This window comes from Rhinoderma darwinii, chromosome 2 (genome assembly GCF_050947455.1).
Source record: "Rhinoderma darwinii isolate aRhiDar2 chromosome 2, aRhiDar2.hap1, whole genome shotgun sequence".
Classification (NCBI taxonomy): Eukaryota; Metazoa; Chordata; class Amphibia; order Anura; family Rhinodermatidae; genus Rhinoderma; species Rhinoderma darwinii.
The window spans coordinates 398,185,634-398,206,981 of record NC_134688.1 but is presented as its reverse complement, the minus strand read 5'-3'; the positions used below and the strand labels follow the sequence as shown (position 1 = coordinate 398,206,981).

Here is a 21,348-nt window from a genome sequence, read left to right as displayed (position 1 = left end):
ATTCGGTTTACTTAGATCCATACTACTACACTTAAAGGAGGAGTCTTTAGGTAGGTCCTTTTCCTGGGGCTTTTTGAGACTAGCCACTTATCAGGGTGGCATTCCCCAGTAGACCAGCTCTAGCATATATTTGCTTTTTAAATTATTTAAACTATGTCTATGTGGTGTTACTGTCATCATTAAAATGTATATTTTTTGTGATAAATATAGTGTCTATAGACTTTTTGCCATATACATACCATAAACATACCATAAACATACAACTATAAAAATAAAAAAAAGCCTTTATACAGCTACATCAATGAGATAGTTATGGCTCTCGGGATGCAGCGATGCAAAAATTATAAGAAATCCTGCTGTTCTGAAGGCTAAAATAGGCTCACTCCTGAAGGGGTTAATAATCATTTTTTTAATGAATTTTTCAACTGAGCTGTCTTAGGAGTTCTGTTTCACTTCAGATTCAATGCGCCATTTGAATGTTGTCTTCTTTTTTACAGTCAGTATTGCGAATATCTCCATGAAGGCCTCTAAGGCCCTGTTCACATCAGTGTTCGGTTCCATTTGGGGTTTCCGTACATCCATTCCGTCAGAGGAATAGATGAGCGAAAACTATAGCTTCCGTTTGCTTTACCATTGATTTCAATGGTAATGCTTCCTTTGCAGTTGGTTTCCGTTTGTTTCTGTTCCGTAAAGTTTCTCGTTCTTATTTCACGGAAACAATAGCGTAGTTGACTACGCTATTGTTACCGTTAAAAAAACTGAAACTTTACGGAACGGAAACCAACTGAAACTGAAGCATTACCATTAAAATCAATGGTAATGCAAACGGAAGCTATAGTTTCCATTCATCTGTTCCTTTGACAGAATAGATGAACGGAAACCCGAAACGGAACCTGACGCTGATGTGAACAGGGCCTGAACTGGACTATATTTACTTTGCATGCCAGGTACCTGAGATCAGTTGTACAGAATTTACTCCTAATACAGAGATTCAAGAAACTCAACACAGAGCACTCTCCAAGACAAGAGAGACTGAATTTCTGGATGGACATCATTGTTGAGGCCACAAAAGAATCTACAAATGGATTGAGATTTCCGGTATGTAATTGTTAAATGGTTTACATACTTTATTTTCTTATTGAATTTCATCATCTTTTTTATATTTTGACGTTTATTTTGTTCTTTGAATCATCTTATGGTGAGCTGCACTTCTTAAGTCGTTGCTGTGCCATGTAAGCTTTTTTTTGTGCTTTTTGAAAACTGACAAATGGGACAATTATTTTTGCTGAAAAAAATTTTGGGATTTTGAAAAGTTATTTCACAAGAAAGTTGGCAAAGTACGTCAATATTTTGTGTTATGTACAGTTTTACATTAAATAATTTATACCTTATTCAGAACTATAAGGCTATGTTCACACGGAGTATTTTGGGGGAGGAATATCTGCCTCAAAATTCCGTTTGGAACTTTGAGGCAGATTTTCCTCTCCCTGCACGCCGATTTTCGCGGCGATTTTCGCGCCGTTTTCGCCCGCGGCCATTGTGCGCCGCGGGCATAAAACAGCGCGAAATACGCTCTCTCTGCCTCCCATTGAAGTCAATGGGAGGTCAGAGGCGGAAGCGCCCGAAGATAGGGCATGTCGCTTCTTTTTCCCGCGAGGCAGTTTTACTGCTCGCGGGAAAAAGACGCCGACGCCTCCCATTGAAATCAATGGGAGGCGTTCTCGGGCCGTTTTTGCCGAGTTTTGCGACGCGGTTTCCGCGTAAAAAAACTCGGCAAAATACTCCGTGTGAACATAGCCTAAATATCCCTCAAAAGTAGAAATAAATGGTGAGGCATCTGGATACAGAAGATTTTATTGCAAACCAAATCACCTAATAGATTTACATCAGATGTTGTTTTAGAAGAGTTCTTCTTACTGAAAACACAAAGTTTATTCCAAAAAGTTCTACCGAATAATTGATCTGGTCCTTCAGCAACTTCATTATATGTGTTGTTGGGGTCACTAGATATGTAGGCATTCTTTTTTAGGTTGGCTTTGCTATGACTTTTATCTTTGGATTTAGATAGTTAACTTGTAACACATTTATATATATATATATATATATTTATTTTTTTTATATATTTTTTTTATATATTTTAATCTTTTAGAATCCATTCATTGTCAAAATCTATTGTTAGGGATCCCAACAGTTTGTGCTCGCATTTTTCAAAAGATGGATTTTAAAGAAGGAGGAATTTAAAAATAAAGCAAATACAATTTCTCCTCTGTCCTCTTCTGTATTTAGCCGTGTCTATGTGCATGGCCACTATGTTATATGACTGATCTAGAGAGGATACTGAACCTGATTTGTGCATATTTCCCCCTGCCAAGGACAAAATCATGGGAGAATTATATATGTCTGAGTATACATGTTTGAATTCCATGGACACTAAAACCTCCATAAACTTATTTTCCAATCACGCCGATATAACTAAATGAAAGTTTATGATTCTAGGTTCTCGTCTTGGAGCCCACTAAGGTTTATCAGCCTTCATATGTCTCAATAAATAAGGAAGCTGATGAAATGACGGTTTCATTATGGCACGTTTCCCCTGTGGAAATGGTAAGCGCTCTATTGTACAATAAAATGGTTGTTGGATAAGCAATATGGCTACCAAACAAATAAAGTGATTGCTCCAACTTATGTTAATAAATGTGTATGTGCCGTGAGTTATGGTTGTTTATGAAGAATGAATAACTCAGATCCCGGCCGTTTAACCACTTAGATGCTGTGGGACCTCCCCTCTGTCTAAGCTGTTAGACAAAAGGGTGTCCCATTGTCACCCGCCGCAATGCATTTGCGGGTTGGCGACGGTTGCCAGGGCTTAATACGAGGATGCTAAAAGCACAATACAATGCAATACAGTGCAATCTGTTGTTGCTATATATGATTCTTGCACTTTTCTGAAATGATTATTTCCTATGTACTCGTATGTTAATAGCATGTATTGTATTTACACTGTGTCCATTATTTATGTGAGCCCCAAGATTAGGCTGTCCCCTTTTTAGTGTGTCTGTGGACCATTTTTATATGTATTTAATATTTGTCAATAAAGTTTTCCTCATTTTTTGATACTCAACAGTTGCAAATTGCATCATTTTTCTTTTTTGGTATATATCTGGGCATGATGCAGGCAATATATTTCTGCTATTTGATCACCCTCTAAAAGTACTATTTATATACACTGTGTGCACGATTATAAGGCAAGTGAGTATTTTGACCATATTGTCATTTTTATGCATATTTCAAACTCCAAGCTGTATAAACTTGACTGCTTATTGGATTGAAGCACATCAGGTGATGTGTATTTGTGTAATGAGGGAGGGTCTGGAGATCAAGACCCTATATCAAGGTGTGCAGAATTATTAGGCAGCTTGTTTTTCTCTGGCAAAATGGGCCAAAAAAGAGATTTAACTGAACCTGAAAAATCTAAAATGGTTAAGTCTTTCAGAGGGATGCAGCACTCTTGAAATTGCTAAGATATCAGGGCGTGATCACAGAACCATCATACGTTTTGTTGCAAATAGTCAACAGGGTCGCAAGAAATGTGTTGAGAAAAAAAAACGCAAATTAACTGCCAAAGATTTGAGAAGAATCAAACGTGAAGTGACCAGGAACCCATTATCATATTCATAGTGTTGTCATATTCCAGAACTGCAACCTCCCTGGAGTGCCCAGAAGTACAAGGTGTTCAGTGCTTAGAGACATGGCCAAGGTAAGGAAGCCTGAAACCCGACCACCACTGAACAAGACACAGAAGATGAAACATCAAGACTGGGCCAAGAAATATCTGAAGAAGGATTTTTCAAAGGTTTTATGGACTGATGAGATGAGAGTGACACTTGACTGACCAGATGGATGGGCCCGTGACTGGATCAATAATGGGCACAGAGCTCCACTTCGACTCAGACGCCAGCAAGATGAATGTGTGGTACTGCTATGGGCTGGTATTATTAAAGATGAGCTAGTTGGACCATTTTCGTGTTGAAGATGGACTAAAAATCAACTCCCAAACCTACTGCCAGTTTTTAGAAGACACTTTCATGAAGCAGTGGTACAGGAAAAAGTCTGCATCTTTCAATCCTCAAAAATTCAATTTGCATAATAATTGTACACACAGTGTATACTATTTGATACTATATGGTGTGTGATCACTACTATATATTTTTTCGGTTGTACTAATAAGTATTGCATTTTATGGTAACGATCGCATGTCCAACTCCTCTAGTGGGAATAAAGAAAATATTAAAAGTTCAAAAAAGTAATGTCAAAAATAAAAAAAGAAACATAATTGGTATTGCCGCGTCCATAAAAGTCTGAACTATTCCAATATAACTTTATTTAACCCGCAAGTGCCATAAAAAAAATAAAAAAGAATTGCTATTTTGGTCACCTTACCTTGAATTGAATAAAAAGAGATCAAAAAGTTGCATGTACCTCAATAGTACCAATAAAAAGTACAGCTCGCCCCACAAACTACAAGCCATACACATCTCCATCTACGGAATAATAAAAAAGTTATGGGTCTCAGACTATGGCTACACAAAACATATATATTTTTTTAACATAGTAAAAGATAAAAAAAATAAAATATAGAAAATGTGGTATCTCTGGAACCTGCATAATAATATTAACATGGTAATTTTAACCGCCCTGTGACTGCCGTAAAAATTGCTATTTTTTTCCATTCTACCCCACAAAATAATTTTTTAAAGTTTCCCAGTACCTTGTATGGTACAATAAATGGTTCCATTAAAAACTACAACTTGTCTCAAAAAAAAAAAAACTGTCATACTATGCCGACTGAAAAATAAAAAAGTTATGGCTTTTGGAATGCAGGGTGGAAAAAATGGCTGCAGCGGGAAGGGGTTAAAGAGATAATGTGTAAATATAAACTCACTTGCCCTGATCAATTCACAAGTTATCTGTAAACATAATAAAGTACTTAGTTTATCAGTATTCATTCATGTGAGTTTATGTGAAATTCTGATTGATGTCATTTGAGGGCATACGTATGCTCAAGGCAACCTACATGGCTGCTGAGGAGGATGCAGATGAGGCTGGGTCTATTTCCCTTGCCATAGGAATTATAACCCAGCACAGGGTTCCCACTCTCCACCGGCGCCACAACCTCGGCATTACTAAAAGGCAGGGGTACTCGACTAGTTTAAGTAAAGGTCCGCTTACCTGGGTCTGTGGCCAGGTGAGAGTCTAAGCTGAACACCAACAGTATGGCCTTGTTCACATCTGAATAGAAGGCTCCGTTACGAAGGTCCGTAAGATTCCACAGAAAATACCACAGACACCCTGACGGACAGTCGACGGAACTTATTAAAGTAAATGGGTTCTGTTGGCTGCCAGTGGTGTCTGTGGTGCAATGGATCCAGCGCTTCCGGTTATTCCCTGGTTCTGCTCCTCTGACGGAGCATAACAACGGAATACCGAACGCAGATGTGAACACAGCCTCAAAATGTCGTCTTGTTATCATTTTGTAAATTTTGTAGAGCTATTTACATCAAGATTTATAATTATGTTTTAGTGGGAAAACCAAAACAGACAACTAAATTTACTAAGACCTTATTCACCTACCCTCATTCAGACCCCAGACCCCTAAAATGTATTCAAACTCGAGTCCAGACCCCTGGAATGTAATCAGACCCTATATGCGGGGTCCGGACAGTTGCCGTCCCTAACAAAAACCTATTAGTACATTCAGGAAGCGATCCTGCCGGTATACACATATAAAGTGTATACTATAAACCATATTGAGACAAGACCATAGTTAAACCAAATATACCTTGGTGCATTGACCCACAATACTTAGTACACAACCTACAGAGTGCGGGGTACAATTAGCACAACACATATATGATAGAAAAATGCAAATTTTATTAGAAATAACAACAATAAAAGATGAGTCATACAAAGTATGAATAAAACGTCTGTCAATGCAGAGAACATGTACAGGCAATTAAGCAAGAAAGAGGGCATGAACAGTGTAAAAATATACACATGAAGTATCAATCTGTCTGAAAGACCATGTAAGACCCCAGTGAAGTGAAGCACTGTATAAAAATACAAGTGTAGTGCTCAAGTGGCAATAGAATACAATTATGAATGCTTTGAAAGGCCTAAACAGAGCTGCACACTGAGAATTGAAAGGAACATACCCATGTTAAACACTCTGCAGAGAGAGAACGTAAGACCCGACGCGCATTTCGGCGGAATGCCTTCGTCCGGGGGTCGAAGTTGCCGTCCCTAGTCTGAAGAACTAGCGAAAAGATCAAGACCTTTTTATGTCTTACATGGGATTCTGATGAAAGTTTTGTGGCACATTGATAGAAGATGACTATGCTTAAATCAGTTGGTTTTTTTTATGGGGGGAAAGTTCTTAGTATTATTTTTAGTTTTTATTTTCATGATTTTTTTCAGAAGGGAATTCATGAGTGGAACTTCACTGCATCTTCTATCAGAGGCATAAGGTAAGAGAAATAGACCAAATGAGGCTGTATGTTTTACCCCTGCTATAAAGGACCATATCTGGAGAAGTTATGAGAACGTTCAGCTGATGGCTTCATGTTTTTAATCAAAGCGTGTACTGCCAACAAACAATGACAGGAAAGCCTGCAAGCAGGACAATCCCTGGGAAATGACAAGTTTATCAGCTACAAAATGCATCTGCTTTTACCGATTTACTCCTTCAACTTGTTCCGCTATAGCAAGCCTTGGCTCCTATGATTCAAAAAGCAGCCAACAACAGCAGTATCACCGCAAGGCCTCGTTCACATCTGCGTTGGAGACTCCATTAGGGGCCTTCATCGCAGATCCGGTCAAGACTACCGGAGATTACCAGAGACAAAAGCGAAGCATGCTACTACACTATTGTCTCCGATAAAATCACGGACACCCTGACGGAAAGCCGACGACACCTATTAAAGTCAATGGATTCCGTCGCCCCCCCAGTGGTGTCCAGTGTGCAACGGAACCGCTGCTTCAGTTATTCCCTTGTCTGCTCCTCTGACGCAGCAGAACCCCGGAACACAGCGACGCAGGTGTGAACTAAGACTAACTCAGAGATTTCAGCAGTGCATTATGCTGAATGAAAGCAGAGCTTTGCCTTTCTTCTATCCCAATTGATTGTTAGTTATAATTATATATTGGCCTCTTACTTTAGTAGGGTCTTTCTCTATATAAGGGTAGTTCTAGACACATGGCTGTACCCTATCAGTAACAGCAGCCATATAGCTGGCTATATAGGAGATGCAGTATCCTAGTAATATACTATGCAGTAACACTTGTATTACCCATACAATAGTCTTATCCATAGTAATGCCTTTGTATTACTCCTAATCATTCTACTGTATAGTTTATGCATTAGCTGTAGCCACAGTAGTGCCTATGCATTAACCCCAGCAACCCCATACTAATATATTCTACATTCTGGGTTCTGCCCTGACAGTGAGATGCCACTAAACTATGCATGACTGGTGTCCCCAAAAAACGCTACAAAGCATCACAAATAAAAACACTGTGTATGTAGGCTTTCTCTTATTTTACCATAGATTTTAAAGTAAGACCTTATGGGAGAGGGTGGGATACTTATATAAGTCTTAACTTTAAATAATGATTTGTTTAAAAAGTGTATTACATAAAATGTATTCAATTAAAGTCAAATAAATATGTACATTTTGTGGTCACCGATAAGAACCAGGATTTTTGTGTTTGAGTGACGAGTCATCACATTGGCACCAGGGTATCTTCAGACTTTCTAGTCAGGCAGTAGCGCCTATATAGCCCTAATATGCTAGTATGTCCATTGGAACTCACGTATTATTGAACAACTAAATTAGAGTTCTGGTCATTTATCCTTATTTCAATAAAGAACTACAAGTGCATTTATGATTCATGCACAATATAGATACGTTTAGTAATAATATGCAAAAAAAACAGTGCAAAGAGAAAAACGTATTATTGAAATATAGTAGTAGACTAGGTAGTGAATACATTGTAAGTTAGAGGGGTATACCCAACTTAAAAATGTATGGCATTTCCACAGGATATGCCATAAATGTCTGAAAGATGTGGGACCCACACCTATCTCCAGAACAGGGATACCCCACCACCCCCTGCCGCATCCAGACGGAGAATGAATGAAGAGGTGTGCGCAGCTTTCCCTTCATTTCTATGGGAGTTACGGAAACCGCTAAGCCCTGGAGATATCAGACATTTATTGCATATCCTATGAATATGCCATAAGTTTTTAAGTTGGGAATACTCCTTTACTCTTTCCTTAGGGACACTTAAAAGCTAGTGTAGTATTTGGGCAGAAAGCATCAGTGAGTGTAGAAAGATAGACAAGGATAATGTGTGTAGTAATAGCAGTCATAATACTTGGTCTCACAGAGAACCCTTGGCAGCTATGGCAGGTTTAGGGACACATAAAAATTCTCTGTTTTTCCATGGTAGACATCCTTATGGCTTTTATTGTGATGTGACACTGCAAGTGAGGGTATGTTCACACGGCAGCGTCCGTAACGGCTGAAATTACGAGGCTGTTTTCAGGAGAAAACAGCACCGTAATTTCAGCCGTAATGGGATGTTGAGGCGCTTTTTGCTGCGTCCATTACGGACTTTAAATAGAGCTAGTTTTCCATGGAGTCCATGGAAAACGGCTCCATTTACATCTGAAGAAGTGACAGGCACTTCTATGACGCGGGCGTCTTTTTTACACCGTCTGCACAGAACATCGTAAGACCCATTCTAATGAATGGGCAGATGTTTGCCGACGCTATTGAGCCGCTATTTCGGATGTAATTCGGGGCAAAAACGCCCGAATTATGTCCGTAAATAGTATGTGTGAACATACCCTAAAGCAAGCCTGGCAGGGTATCCATTTCTTGCAGATGATAACTACTTCAGTTAAATATAGCAAATACTAAACCTCTCTCAGCAAAATTCATTAATATTATTTAAAAAAAATTTAATGATTGATTTTTTTCTTTCTGCAGCATTTCAAAGTTCGATGAACGTTGTTGCTTCCTATATGTTCATGACAATTCTGATGACTTCCAAGTTTACTTCTCCACCGAGGACCAGTGCAATAGGTAAATATACATTTCTGAATCTTCCTGAATCTATCTAATCCTCAGTGTTCAGCAAATGCCTATGAAAAAAAGGGTCAATGAAAAGATATGACTAGATTAGAAAATGATTTCTCACAAATTGAAAAATATTTATAAATAACAAAAATAAAAAAATAATAGCAATATAAGTCCCTGAGTTGCCCTTTTGTCCGTTTTTATCAAAGGGACCCTGTCAGGTGATTTAGTTCAGTACTATCTGAGTGTAGCATATGATAGAGCAAGAGAAGCTGAGCTACGGGATTTGAAGCAGGATTTCGGAGTAAAAAGTATTGTAACTCCTGTCAGGACTCCTAGGAGAGAGTAATAGTCCTTCTTGCACCGCCCACACACTCTGTAGCAGTGTGTGTACAGAGAAAACTGTGTGTGGGCAGGGTAAGCAGGACTCTCCCTCTCCTAGAGGTCATGTCAGGAATTGCTCATTGCACCATGCGGGAAGCCATTAAGTAGTGTTCAGTGTTTCCTCTGATTAAGGTCATCTGGGCTCTGTAGTTCCACCGTTGACAAGATCTCTATACCGGATCCTAGCAACTGACCTATTGTTTGTAAGAAGTGTGCGTGGTATACATTTTACCTTTTTACATATGAATTCATATTTACAGATTATTTCCAAAGTAATCTAAAAATATTTATGTGACCGGGGTTCTGGTTCCATGGTTCATGTGGTTTTTGCCATCAGGATTTTGGTTTCCCTGCCGCTTCCGTGTCCTAGCATTGGATAGCTGCTGTTCACTATTCCACTAATGGGCGTATAAATTCCATTACAAAATGGTCTTCTAGAGGAACGGTCCTCTCAAAGAAGATAGCTAGTATGCATAGTATGTGAAGGAAGTGAAAATATGTCACAAGATAAAGATAATTGATGGTCTTCTCAAAGAAGTGGTACTTCAGAGAGGCTTCACTGTGTATATATATCTAAACTGAGAAAAATTTAGTCCCAGTGAAGGAAAGATGTTGCTTTATATTATAGCTAAGGCCGGAATATCATTGATATAATGAACTAACTGATCTAGATGCTTGCCATCTAGGGACCCACCGTCAGGAGACTGGGAGCCAAAAGAAAAACAAGAGGTGCCAGGGCTGTAGCAGGTGATGTTCTGGCAGTGCTCCCGAGTCTAAAGCAGAACCTGACAACCAAGCAATGCCAGTCAGTACAAGTCATCTGCAGTCAGATTTGCTGCCAGGCTTTTTCTTGAATAGGAGCTCATTGATTTTGGTATAAGTAAAATGTGTGAATGCACATCTGTGGTGATGGGGTATGTATTGGGTGAAGATAGTGGTAGGGCTTTGGGAGAGGGCATATAGAAAAGGGCAGGGTTTTTTTTGCCATTCCATAGTAACATTTATCTGTCCATGCTCACAGTCTGTATATATATATATATGTTGGAATAGTACACCGTGCTCTGGTAGGATTCTGCATGAGAAAGCTTCAAATCCAAAGGAATGAAGATTTGGTGAACTTGTATTTCAAACCAATGTCAGACGCTTCACATCTAAGACTCCATGCACACGTCCGTGCAGTATTTACCGTCCGTTAATACTGCACAGACAGCCCATGGAGTATCACCTGTATTTGCGGACTGTACTCACAGTAAAAAGTATAGGAGCACGGTCCGTAAATACAAAAAATAGGACATGTTCTATTTTTGCGGCTCATTTCTACGGCCCGGAGACACACACTCGTAAATATACAGGAAGGTATCCGTGGCCGATATAAATGAATGTGTCTGTATTTTATAAAAACTACGGATGTGTGCATGGGGCCTAAGACAGCAATGTTCTGACGATAGAAACACAAACACTGCAGAAGTTTGTCCACTTAGAGGACAGAGGCTCTTTGTATATGCCAGCTATAATCTGGTTAATAGTTCTTGATCTGTTTTTGATCTTGTGGAGATCGTGTGGACATGTAGATTATTTCATTTAGAGTCCATGCTGAGCAACATTTAGATGAAAATACAGTATTGGTGCTGTCAAATTGTACTTACAGGATTGAGTTACAATGACTAGTATTGTAAATCAATCAGGGATCCAGCTTTATTAATTTCTAATATACCTAGCTTTACTACTGTCAAAAATGTTCCTACCAACATGTTTAACACATTAAATATTGTGCAGTTTTTCTATATACATTATCTATATAAAAAGTTAAATGACTTGAAGTAGAATGAACTCATTAATGACCTTGTACTGATGATGAGTTAGAGACTTTATAGCCCAGAAATTCATTCACAATACTACAGGCTTCAGAGCTGAAATCTCTCAGCATTTGTTGATTGCCTAGCACAAAACATCAGGCCATGTACATTAATCTATCTAGCTTTCCCACTGGATAACTTGTTAGTAACAGTTTCATGGACTTAAAAGTGACAACCTATTTTTTGAGCCACAAAATAGCAGTTCAGTAATTCACCTGCTGTTTGTATTGGGCCTAATATTTATCAAATCATTTTGCCATTTTATAAAGGTTTTGTACGCTTGTTAAAGAAATCATCACGGATGTTGTAGGCAGCACAGTGGAATTGGAGGGTGAAGCAGATGGAGATACATTAGAGGTGAGTAGATGTGTATAGGGGAGTAATATTTAACATTGCACTATATATAACACCTAAGTGGCTCCTTGAGAGCACAAATAGAAATGATAAGTTCTTGTTTACCAAAACCACTTAGTGGAGTACTATACACACCATTGCTCCTATGTAGTAATTGTCTGTTTTCCAGAGAGTAAAGGCCCCTTTAGAAGAAGAGTCTAATGTACATTTCAATCCTTGCTCCAGGCGGGAAGGAAGCAATAGCGATTTTATGTCGATACAAGTGGCATTTATGTTTACACATTGTGCCGTGTTAATGAAGATGTTTATGGCGGCATGATCGATCAACTGGAGCTCCCATGGAAATTTTACATTCAGCAGGTTTTATTCTGAGACTGTTGACCATCACATTACAAAGTGCCAGTTACGCCCACAAATTATATTCGTTTAGGGATTCCTGTGACCATAGGGCTGAAAATATACTCGACAGCTGTCAAGTTCCATTACGTAATTCATTTGTGTATTGATTCAGTTATTTAATTTCTCTGTTTGATTTATCTATTATGTTGTTCTTATATATTTTGCTCTTTTTGTCTTTCAGTATGAATATGATTATGATGAAAATGGGGACAGAGTAATCTTAGGCAAAGGTACCTATGGAGTGGTGTATGCAGGCCGAGATCTCAGCAATCAGGTCCGTATAGCCATTAAGGAGATACCAGAAAGAGATAGTAGGTGAGTCTTCTATACTAAAAAAAATTCTAGTGTGTTTCCACTGTAGGAAAATCTTGCCTGTAGAGATAGATTGGTAGTATGTACATTATTGAGAAGTTGTAATAAATAAAAACATTTTCCCCTTCCCAGATATTCCCAACCCCTTCACGAAGAAATTGCACTTCATAAATATCTTAAGCATCGCAACATAGTTCAGTATCTTGGCTCTGTTTCAGAAGATGGATACATTAAGATCTTTATGGAACAAGTCCCAGGAGGTTTGTAAAGTATGGTGTATTTAATTCTTTATACAAATGTTCAAAATGTTCAAGAACATATTAAAGGTACAATAGACATACATACTGGCTTTTATGAAAGCTCTGCTAAGAACTAAAATAACTGTTCATAAATTATATGTATAATTCTTCCTTTAAAGGCTTTGTCCACATTACAATCATTTGTGTTTATCACTCCAGTACATCCAAAATTAAAGCCATGTATTATCTATGCAAATAGTCTTGATTAAAAATGTATTTTGTGTCTACTGCTCCTATTTGTCTCCATGATAACAGACTACAAAGAAACCCCGTGTAGTCTGATCCTACAATCATACTTCTGTCCAACTGTCCCCTACAACTTGCTAACTAAAGATGTAAGGTAGTATGACTGCAAGATCAGACTACACTGAGTTTGTTTGTGGTCTGTTACTATGGAAATGCAAAGATTGCTCCTTTGCTTTCATTTTAGATGTATGGTAACATTAACATATTTGGTGGCTTTAGTGATTTATCACAGGATATTATACTAATATATACTAATACGTTGCTTTGTTTATAGCTACTCATATTTCAGTAAAGAACTCAAAGCACTTGGGAATGTACTTTCTAAAATGATAACTTCAACACCTTGATGAGGGTTTCTTTCTATAAACAGGTAGTCTTTCAGTTCTTTTGAGGTCGAAATGGGGACCTATGAAGGAGCCAACCATTAAATTTTACACTAAACAGATTTTGGAAGGATTAAAATATCTTCATGAGAATCAAATAGTACACCGAGATATAAAGGTAATTTAAGTGTCTTTAACTATGTAGTGAGCATTACTTTTTGCACAAAATAAAATTAACATTTGAAGCAGATCAGACTGTCAGAGTAAACCAGGGACGGGCATGATTTACCTTACATGATCTTTTTTTAGTTAAATGGCAGATTAAATTTTAATGATGATAAATGTAATCTTATGGATAATAGCTGTACTTTTAATATTACTTCCTATATATCAAATGCAATACAACTAGGGTAAAACATAGCCGAGGTAAGAATTGGGAATACTTGTTAGATCAAACTAAACAGCAGAGCTCAATGCCAGGCAGCAGCTGCAACAACAAATGTTGGTTTGCTTTAAAAGTGGGACAAAGACAAAATAGTGATTGAAGTATAATTCTGCCCTTATAGAAATCACTTGAATAGGGAAATAGATGGGAGCTTTGGAGAGGCTTTAAAGGGGTTGTCCACCTTCTGACAACTGATGACCTATCCACCGGATAGGTCATTAGTATGTCATCAGTGCGGGTCCGACACCCGGACCCAGCACCGATAAGCCGCTCCGGTGGCCTGCGGACAGCAGATGGTGTGGCACATAATGCGATGTACGGAGCCCAGAAGTAGTTTGCTCGGTACATAGCATAGTGGCCGTGCTGCAGAACTGCAGGTCTGCTCCTATTCACTTGCATAGGAGTAGAGCTGCAGTACTTCTGCTCGGCCGCTATTCCGTGGCCGGAGCTAACTGCTTCCGGCTTGAATGTCCGGTGCACAGAGGCACCGGACCAGCTGATCTGTGCGGGGCCCGGGTGTCGGACCCCCACAGATCATGTACTGATGACCTATCCGGTGGATAGGTCATCAGTTGTCAGAAGCTGGAAAACCCCTTTAAGCTAGATTGATAAAAGGGACGGGAGATCTCTCTTGCCACGACAGATTAAAAAACATTACACATATTGAAAAATAAATAAAATATGCCATAACTAAATGCATATATAATATAATATGAATAACTATATACAGGTACGATATTAGGATTTGGCAGATGAAGTATTCATTCCAAGAACTGCACAAAGGTTATAGTAGCTATAGCATAGCATGAAAAGAAAAAATATCTTAAGGCAGAGGAATGATTAGACTCACGCCTGACAGAATTCCAGTAACTACTTTTTCTTCTACATTTTAATTTTTAATATAAAATAGCTAATCTGTTAAAATGCTTTAGCCTGTGGATGAACGAATAGTAGGATTATGCTTGCATTGCAATGTTTTAGTGTCATAGATTCTGAATAATTTTTCATTGTCACATATCTCACATGTAAGAACTTCCATGAACATAAATTGTGTAGAAAAAATTCTACATTCCACACATTGTTTGCATGCACTAATACAGTAGTTAAAACTTGTCTGGGCAAGAAAACGCACAATAAAAGCCATCACTTCTTTTTGAAGTCTATTTAGATGTAGTGGTTTATTGCAGTAAAATGTGCTTATATAACATTTAAAGCACAGTTACACTTATGGGGTGTAAGATATTAATAAATAATAGAGCAAAGTTCAAAATGTCTCAACTATGTTGAAGAATATATTCAATATTCTTTCTTAGATCATAGAATATTTTTTATTATAAATTTAAGTCTATATTATATCGCCTCACACCTACAATGTTCTTTGAGCTGATAGAGGAGTCTGCATTGTAATACTGTAGATCTAATATTCAGATAACATTTAAGACAATACAATTCATGTGTCCATTCTAAATCATTTCTGTTGTCAGCATTGCTGGGAAAAGATATCACAGACATTTGTTTAGTGACTTTTACTTGCTTGGAGTCAATTATACAATTAAAAAGCTTACATACATTTTACATACAATTTACCTTTAGACAAAATAAACTACATCTACTGACTGTACACACTGACAATATGAACTCCAGGCTTTCCCCTCAGCGAAGCTTATTTGCCTCAGGATATGTGTGACAGTTAGGCTATGTTCACACGGAGTATTTTGGGGGAGGAATATCTGCCTCAAAATTCCGTTTGGAACTTTGAGGCAGATTTTCCTCTCCCTGCACGCCGATTTCCGCGGCGATTTTCGCCCGCGGCCATTGAGCGCCGCGGGCATAAAACAGCGCGAAATACGCTTTCTCTGCCTCCCATTGAAGTCAATGGGAGGTCAGAGGCGGAAGCACCCGAAGATAGGGCATGTCGCTTCTTTTTCCCGCGAGGCAGTTTTACTGCTCGCGGGAAAAAGACGCCGACGCCTCCCATTGAAATCAATGGGAGTCGTTCTCGGGCCGTTTTTGCCGAGTTTTGCGGCGCGGTTTCCGCGTCAAAAAACTCGGCAAAATAACCCGTGTGAACATAGCCTAACTTGACTATCCTTTCTTCTTGCTGGTCTAGTTGGTAGTTTATGTTGCAATGGAAATCATTCCTGATGCATCCAATTCGTGCTGGGCTTGTGTTGGGCAGTTGCTTACATACAGTAGTCGATCTAAACAAACAGAGCTGCATAGGCAAGGGATAGAGGTAGGAAAAGGTCAACAGCCTGAGCACACGTGGTCAGGCTGTTGCCTCTATTAGACATAGATGCAACCACTGGTCATAGCCGTTCCTTGGAGCAAAGCTAAAAACAAGCAGGTAGTAGAGAATAAGTAGCCAGAAAGTAGCAGTGGGTATTCCCAGGATGGACAATTATCCCCTATCCGCAAGATAGGTGATAATAGTTTGAACGTGGGACCCCACCAATCGTGAGAATGGGGGTCCCGAACCCCACTTCCTTTCCTCCTCACTGTTTGACCGAATTTAGGAGGACATTGAATGGAGTGGCAGTCAAGCACACGCTCTGCCACTCCATTTCAAAGTCTATGTGAATGATGGAAACAGCCGAGTACGACATTCGCCCGCCTCTCCACTCAACCTTTTTCTCACTGCAGGGGTACAGTGAGGAGGAACGGCGTTCGGTTCTCGTGATCATTGGGGGTCCCAACGATTAGACAATTATCACCTATCCTATGAATAAGTGATCATTTTCTATTCTGGTACTACCCCTTTAAATATTTTTAAGATTCAACTTAAATTTTTCCTTTAAATTTAAGTTCCAGTCGAATAATAGCAATATCCTAAATAAAGCTTAAATTTACTATATATATAATTATTCTCAAATACTATACAATATTCTGATTTACTCCACAGTGCCTATTATACATAACATAATATAAAGCCTGTGTATAAATTAAAGGGAACATGTCACTAGGTTTGGAGCCACTAAACCACTAGCGTAGCGTTGTGCAGCAGGGGTTTGTTTCAAACCTGCCAACACCAAAATCGGCTGTTTCAGAAATAATTAGCAAAATAAATCACAATAGACCGAGAGTAGTCTGGCGGCATCGTGCGCGTGCGCATTGTGCACATGAAGCTGAGGACAGTACATCTTACTTCATCACGCATACACAGTGTACTGTCCTCAGCTTCATTTTTTCAATGTGCATGCGCCCAATGCTGCTGGACTCCTCTCGGTAAATTGTAAGTTACTGTACAAACTATTCCCGAAACTGACGTTTTTGATGGGCATGTTTGGTACACTAAACCGCAGCTGCATAACGACATGCTGTTGGTTTAGTGGCCACAAATTTACTGACCGGTTCCAAATCGTATAAATTTGTAAAGTCGTCATTCCTTGTTGCTATAGAACCACATTGTTTATCATGCAGTACATTTAGGCTGGATTAATTATCTTGTAACAATTATGTAACCAGTGTCTTTTATCTAGGGGGACAATGTTCTAGTGAACACATACAGTGGAGTAGTAAAAATATCAGATTTTGGGACATCAAAGCGACTTGCTGGAGTAAACCCATGCACCGAGACATTTACTGGTAATTACTTGGTTATTATGTTTCCTTGGTTACAGAGTTCAATGTTGATTACTGTTAGGTCAACGTCACTAGCTATTTGCTGTCATTGCCTAATATTCTTATTATACTCTTTTCTTTGATCTCCTCACATTGTGTCTTTTCACATTTCCTCATTATACTGTACAGCAGTGCAGGCCGTCAGTGCATGCTAGGAGTTGGAGAACCCCAAGTTAGAGACCATTGCTGTACTGTATTAGTGCACGGCATGTAAATATGTAGTAGAACATGTTCTTGCTGTCGGTAATATTTAAGAACTACAAGCAGTATTCTACTAGATTAAGGCTTCGTTCACATCTGCATCGGGACTCCGTTCATGGGTGCCGTCTGAGCTTTCTGTCAGGGGAACCCATGAACGAATCCAAACTGAAACAAACGGAAACCACACGTTTTGACTGAATGAATAAAGTAGTCGACTGCGCTATTCCTTCCGTCAAAACAACGGAACCCTTACACAACGGTGACAAACGGAATCCATTTGTATCGGATCCGTCACCATTGAAATAAATGATGATGCAAACGGAAACCTATGGTTTCAGTTTGGATTCCGTTCATGGGTTCCCCTGACAGAAAGGTCTGACGGAACCCATGAGTCCCGACGCAGATGTGAACGAAGCCTTACAGATGTTCTAGTCATTGGTGTAAATTCATGTAATTTGTTCACATATACATCATTATTACTGTTCATTCAACACATTACTCTAAGACCAGTGCACAGTGATTGTTTGCTAATAGTCAAGGATTGGTAGCTACATGAGAAATCCACAAGAGGGGTGCCGCATGGAGAGGGCGGAAGTGTTTACAGCATTTCAGAGGCATTATACACAGCACTTATTGATCGCTTTATGTAAAATACAGGCTGTTGTATTGCTGTGTTCTTTATGCACACTCGGCATCATATGACAAAACATAATTACTGGGATACCAGAGGTTGGATCAGAACTTCTGTGACAAATTTCACAATTTCAGGGAATTTTTCCCCACATGATGGATATGATTGGTCAATTATGAACTGTCACGGTCCATTATGATGACCATCAAAACTAACCAGAAGTGTGAACAGAGCTTCACAGGGAAACCGTAGTGTGAAGAAATAATATATACAATTATAATGTCCCTTTTTTTAAACTCCCTTTTCCATCACTATGTATGTAGCTCTATCCACAACTCAAATACAGATGATCGCAAATAATAATCTGCAACAAAGTACAGTGTCATTCAAGTGGGTGAGGTGTTTTGTTTTTTTTGTTTGTTTTTTTAAAAAAAACACCTATTCACACACTGCAGAAGAAATCAGAACAAATTTGGGGGCATGCTGCGGATTTTATAATTTGCAGCATGCTCTATCAGTTGTGATTTTTTAACCATGGATTTCACCACTTGCAATGCAGAGGGTGAAATCAGTCGGGAGATCTGCAGCATAATTTAAGGTCAAATTGTCTTCTGTTCGTGACCCTGGTCTCAAATCATTTAAAACATATCAGAATTCTCTGGTTTTATTTTTTTCCCCACACACTTTAGCTTTTAATTCTAAAAACAAATAAAAAAAAGTAAAAAATGGTTTGACAATAAAGCAATGCTTATGATCTGAAGCGACCAGTCTGATGATGTTGGAACTCATTTACATGCAGTGATTACGATACAAAAATCAATGTGCAGCTCCATCAGGAACGTTTTTTTTCCCCAGTAGAGATTTTAAGACCCTCCTATGGTGCCCCCTGGTGTTGAATATGAATGCCTTCAACATTCTCTTTTTCATCTGCTTTTGTGAGAATGTTATTGTAGAAAATTGTTTAAAAGTTTAATTTTAAAATAAAGTTACTAGAAAAATAAAAAAAGAAACAAATTCAGAACCATTGTGTGCATCAGGTCCCATTACTATATTATTAACAATATTGTTATTTATTGTTACATTTAGTGTTTGTATTGATTTGTTAGGATAGTCACATATTTATCCACAAAAGATATTTGTTGTAAAATGAACCGATAATTTTTTCACAATATTCAGTTTACAAGAAAATATGAATTATGGCAACATGAACAACTTATTGTTTGTCACACACACAGACATATGCAGACACCGTTCACAACCGTCCCTGCCTACCCCATTGTTAAAACCTTTACAGACTGGCATAAAAACATATACAAAAGAGCTAACCAATAAGAAGATGGCACATTTCATAAATTCACTATATAACCACCTGTGTGGTGGCATATCATACTGACATCTTTCTATAAAAGCAATAAAGTATTTAGTATGAGATGATTACCATCCCTGACTGTTAGAGCGTACATCCAGTTATAAAAGAAAGACGATTAGGGTATGTTCACACGGCTTATTTTCGGCCATAAAATCGGAGGCAGAACGCCTCCAAACATCTGCCCATTGATTTCAATGGGAAGTACAGCGTTCTGTTCCGACTGGCCGTTTTTTGGAAGGCAGGGATATTACAAGACTTTATGGGGCCCCATAGCAAAACATGGAATAGGGCCTCATTCTAGGAATACTGGGAATAGGGCTTCATTCTAGGAATACTGGGAATAGGGCTTCATTCTAGGAATACTGGGAATAGGGCTTCATTCTAGGAATACTGGGAATAGGGCTTCATTCTAGGAATACTGGGAATAGGGCTTCATTCTAGGAATACTGGGAATAGGGCTTCATTCTAGGAATACTGGGAATAGGGCTTCATTCTAGGAATACTGGGAATAGGGCTTCATTCTAGGAATACTGGGAATAGGGCCTCATTCTAGGAATACTGGGAATAGGGCCTCATTCTAGGAATACTGGGAATAGGGCTTCATTCTAGGAATACTGGGAATAGGGCTTCATTCTAGGAATACTGGGAATAGGGCTTCATTCTAGGAATACTGGGAATAGGGCTTCATTCTAGGAATACTGGGAATAGGGCTTCATTCTAGGAATACTGGGAATAGGGCTTCATTCTAGGAATACTGGGAATAGGGCTTCATTCTAGGAATACTGGGAATAGGGCTTCATTCTAGGAATACTGGGAATAGGGCTTCATTCTAGGAATACTGGGAATAGGGCTTCATTCTAGGAATACTGGGAATAGGGCTTCATTCTAGGAATACTGGGAATAGGGCCTCATTCTAGGAATACTGGGAATAGGGCCTCATTCTAGGAATACTGGGAATAGGGCTTCATTCTAGAAAAACTTGAAGCAGGGCTGCAGTATTTAGGAATGCAGGAACATTTCAAGTATTCACGGGGCCCCATAGCAAAACTTAAAATAGGGCCTATTGAGCTCCATAAATTGATAGTAATTATTATGGTCTTTACTGTGTTCCTCTCAATTCCAATATCCACTGATTTAGGCCCCATGCACACGACCGTGCCCGCAATCACGGCCCGAGATTGCGGGCACGGCCGGCCGCTGACTGACAGCCGCATTTTCGGCCCGTGCTCCCATACAAAGTATGGGAGCACGGCCCGCAAAATGCGAAAGAACGGACATGTTCCATAATTCCCGGAACATTTCCACGGCACTGACACCCTTCCGTAGTGCTACGGAAAGGTGTCCGTGTTCAATGAAAGTGAATGGCTCCGTTTTTGCGGACCGCAGTTGCGGTCCGCAAAAACGGAGGTTTTTTGCTGTCGTGTGCATGGGGCCTTACTGTTAAAACAATATTTACTAGTGATTTGTTTGACTTCCTGTGAAAAGACTTTATAAGACAATGTACTGTATAAAGAGAAAGTCTGTTGATTATCTTCATGTCTTCATCCATATCTCTCAATGGACGCGTCACAAGGCAAATGCCTATCTACCAAAGCAACCGTAGTCAGAGGAACAGCTTTGCAGACTTGGGCCTTATTCACACGAACCTGTGATACGTCCGTGCTACTATACGGACCTATGTTAATGAATGGGGCCATTCAGACTGTCAGTGAATTTAACGCAGTGTATGTGCACTGCGTAAAACTCACGACATAAGCTATATTTGGCC

General features: G+C 39.1%; 1 protein-coding gene across 1 annotated transcript in view; it reads left to right on the top strand.

Annotated features, from left to right (window-relative positions):
* The window catches only part of MAP3K15 (mitogen-activated protein kinase kinase kinase 15), a 164,203-nt gene that overhangs the window by 123,271 nt on the left and 19,584 nt on the right, over positions 1-21,348 (top strand). The window contains exons 10-18 of the mRNA XM_075854028.1: positions 948-1,098; positions 2,497-2,604; positions 6,475-6,524; positions 9,051-9,146; positions 11,650-11,737; positions 12,315-12,448; positions 12,578-12,705; positions 13,361-13,491; positions 17,238-17,343. Of these exons, the coding sequence (XP_075710143.1) occupies positions 948-1,098; positions 2,497-2,604; positions 6,475-6,524; positions 9,051-9,146; positions 11,650-11,737; positions 12,315-12,448; positions 12,578-12,705; positions 13,361-13,491; positions 17,238-17,343 (992 nt within the window). The remainder of the gene's footprint in view (positions 1-947; positions 1,099-2,496; positions 2,605-6,474; positions 6,525-9,050; positions 9,147-11,649; positions 11,738-12,314; positions 12,449-12,577; positions 12,706-13,360; positions 13,492-17,237; positions 17,344-21,348) is intronic.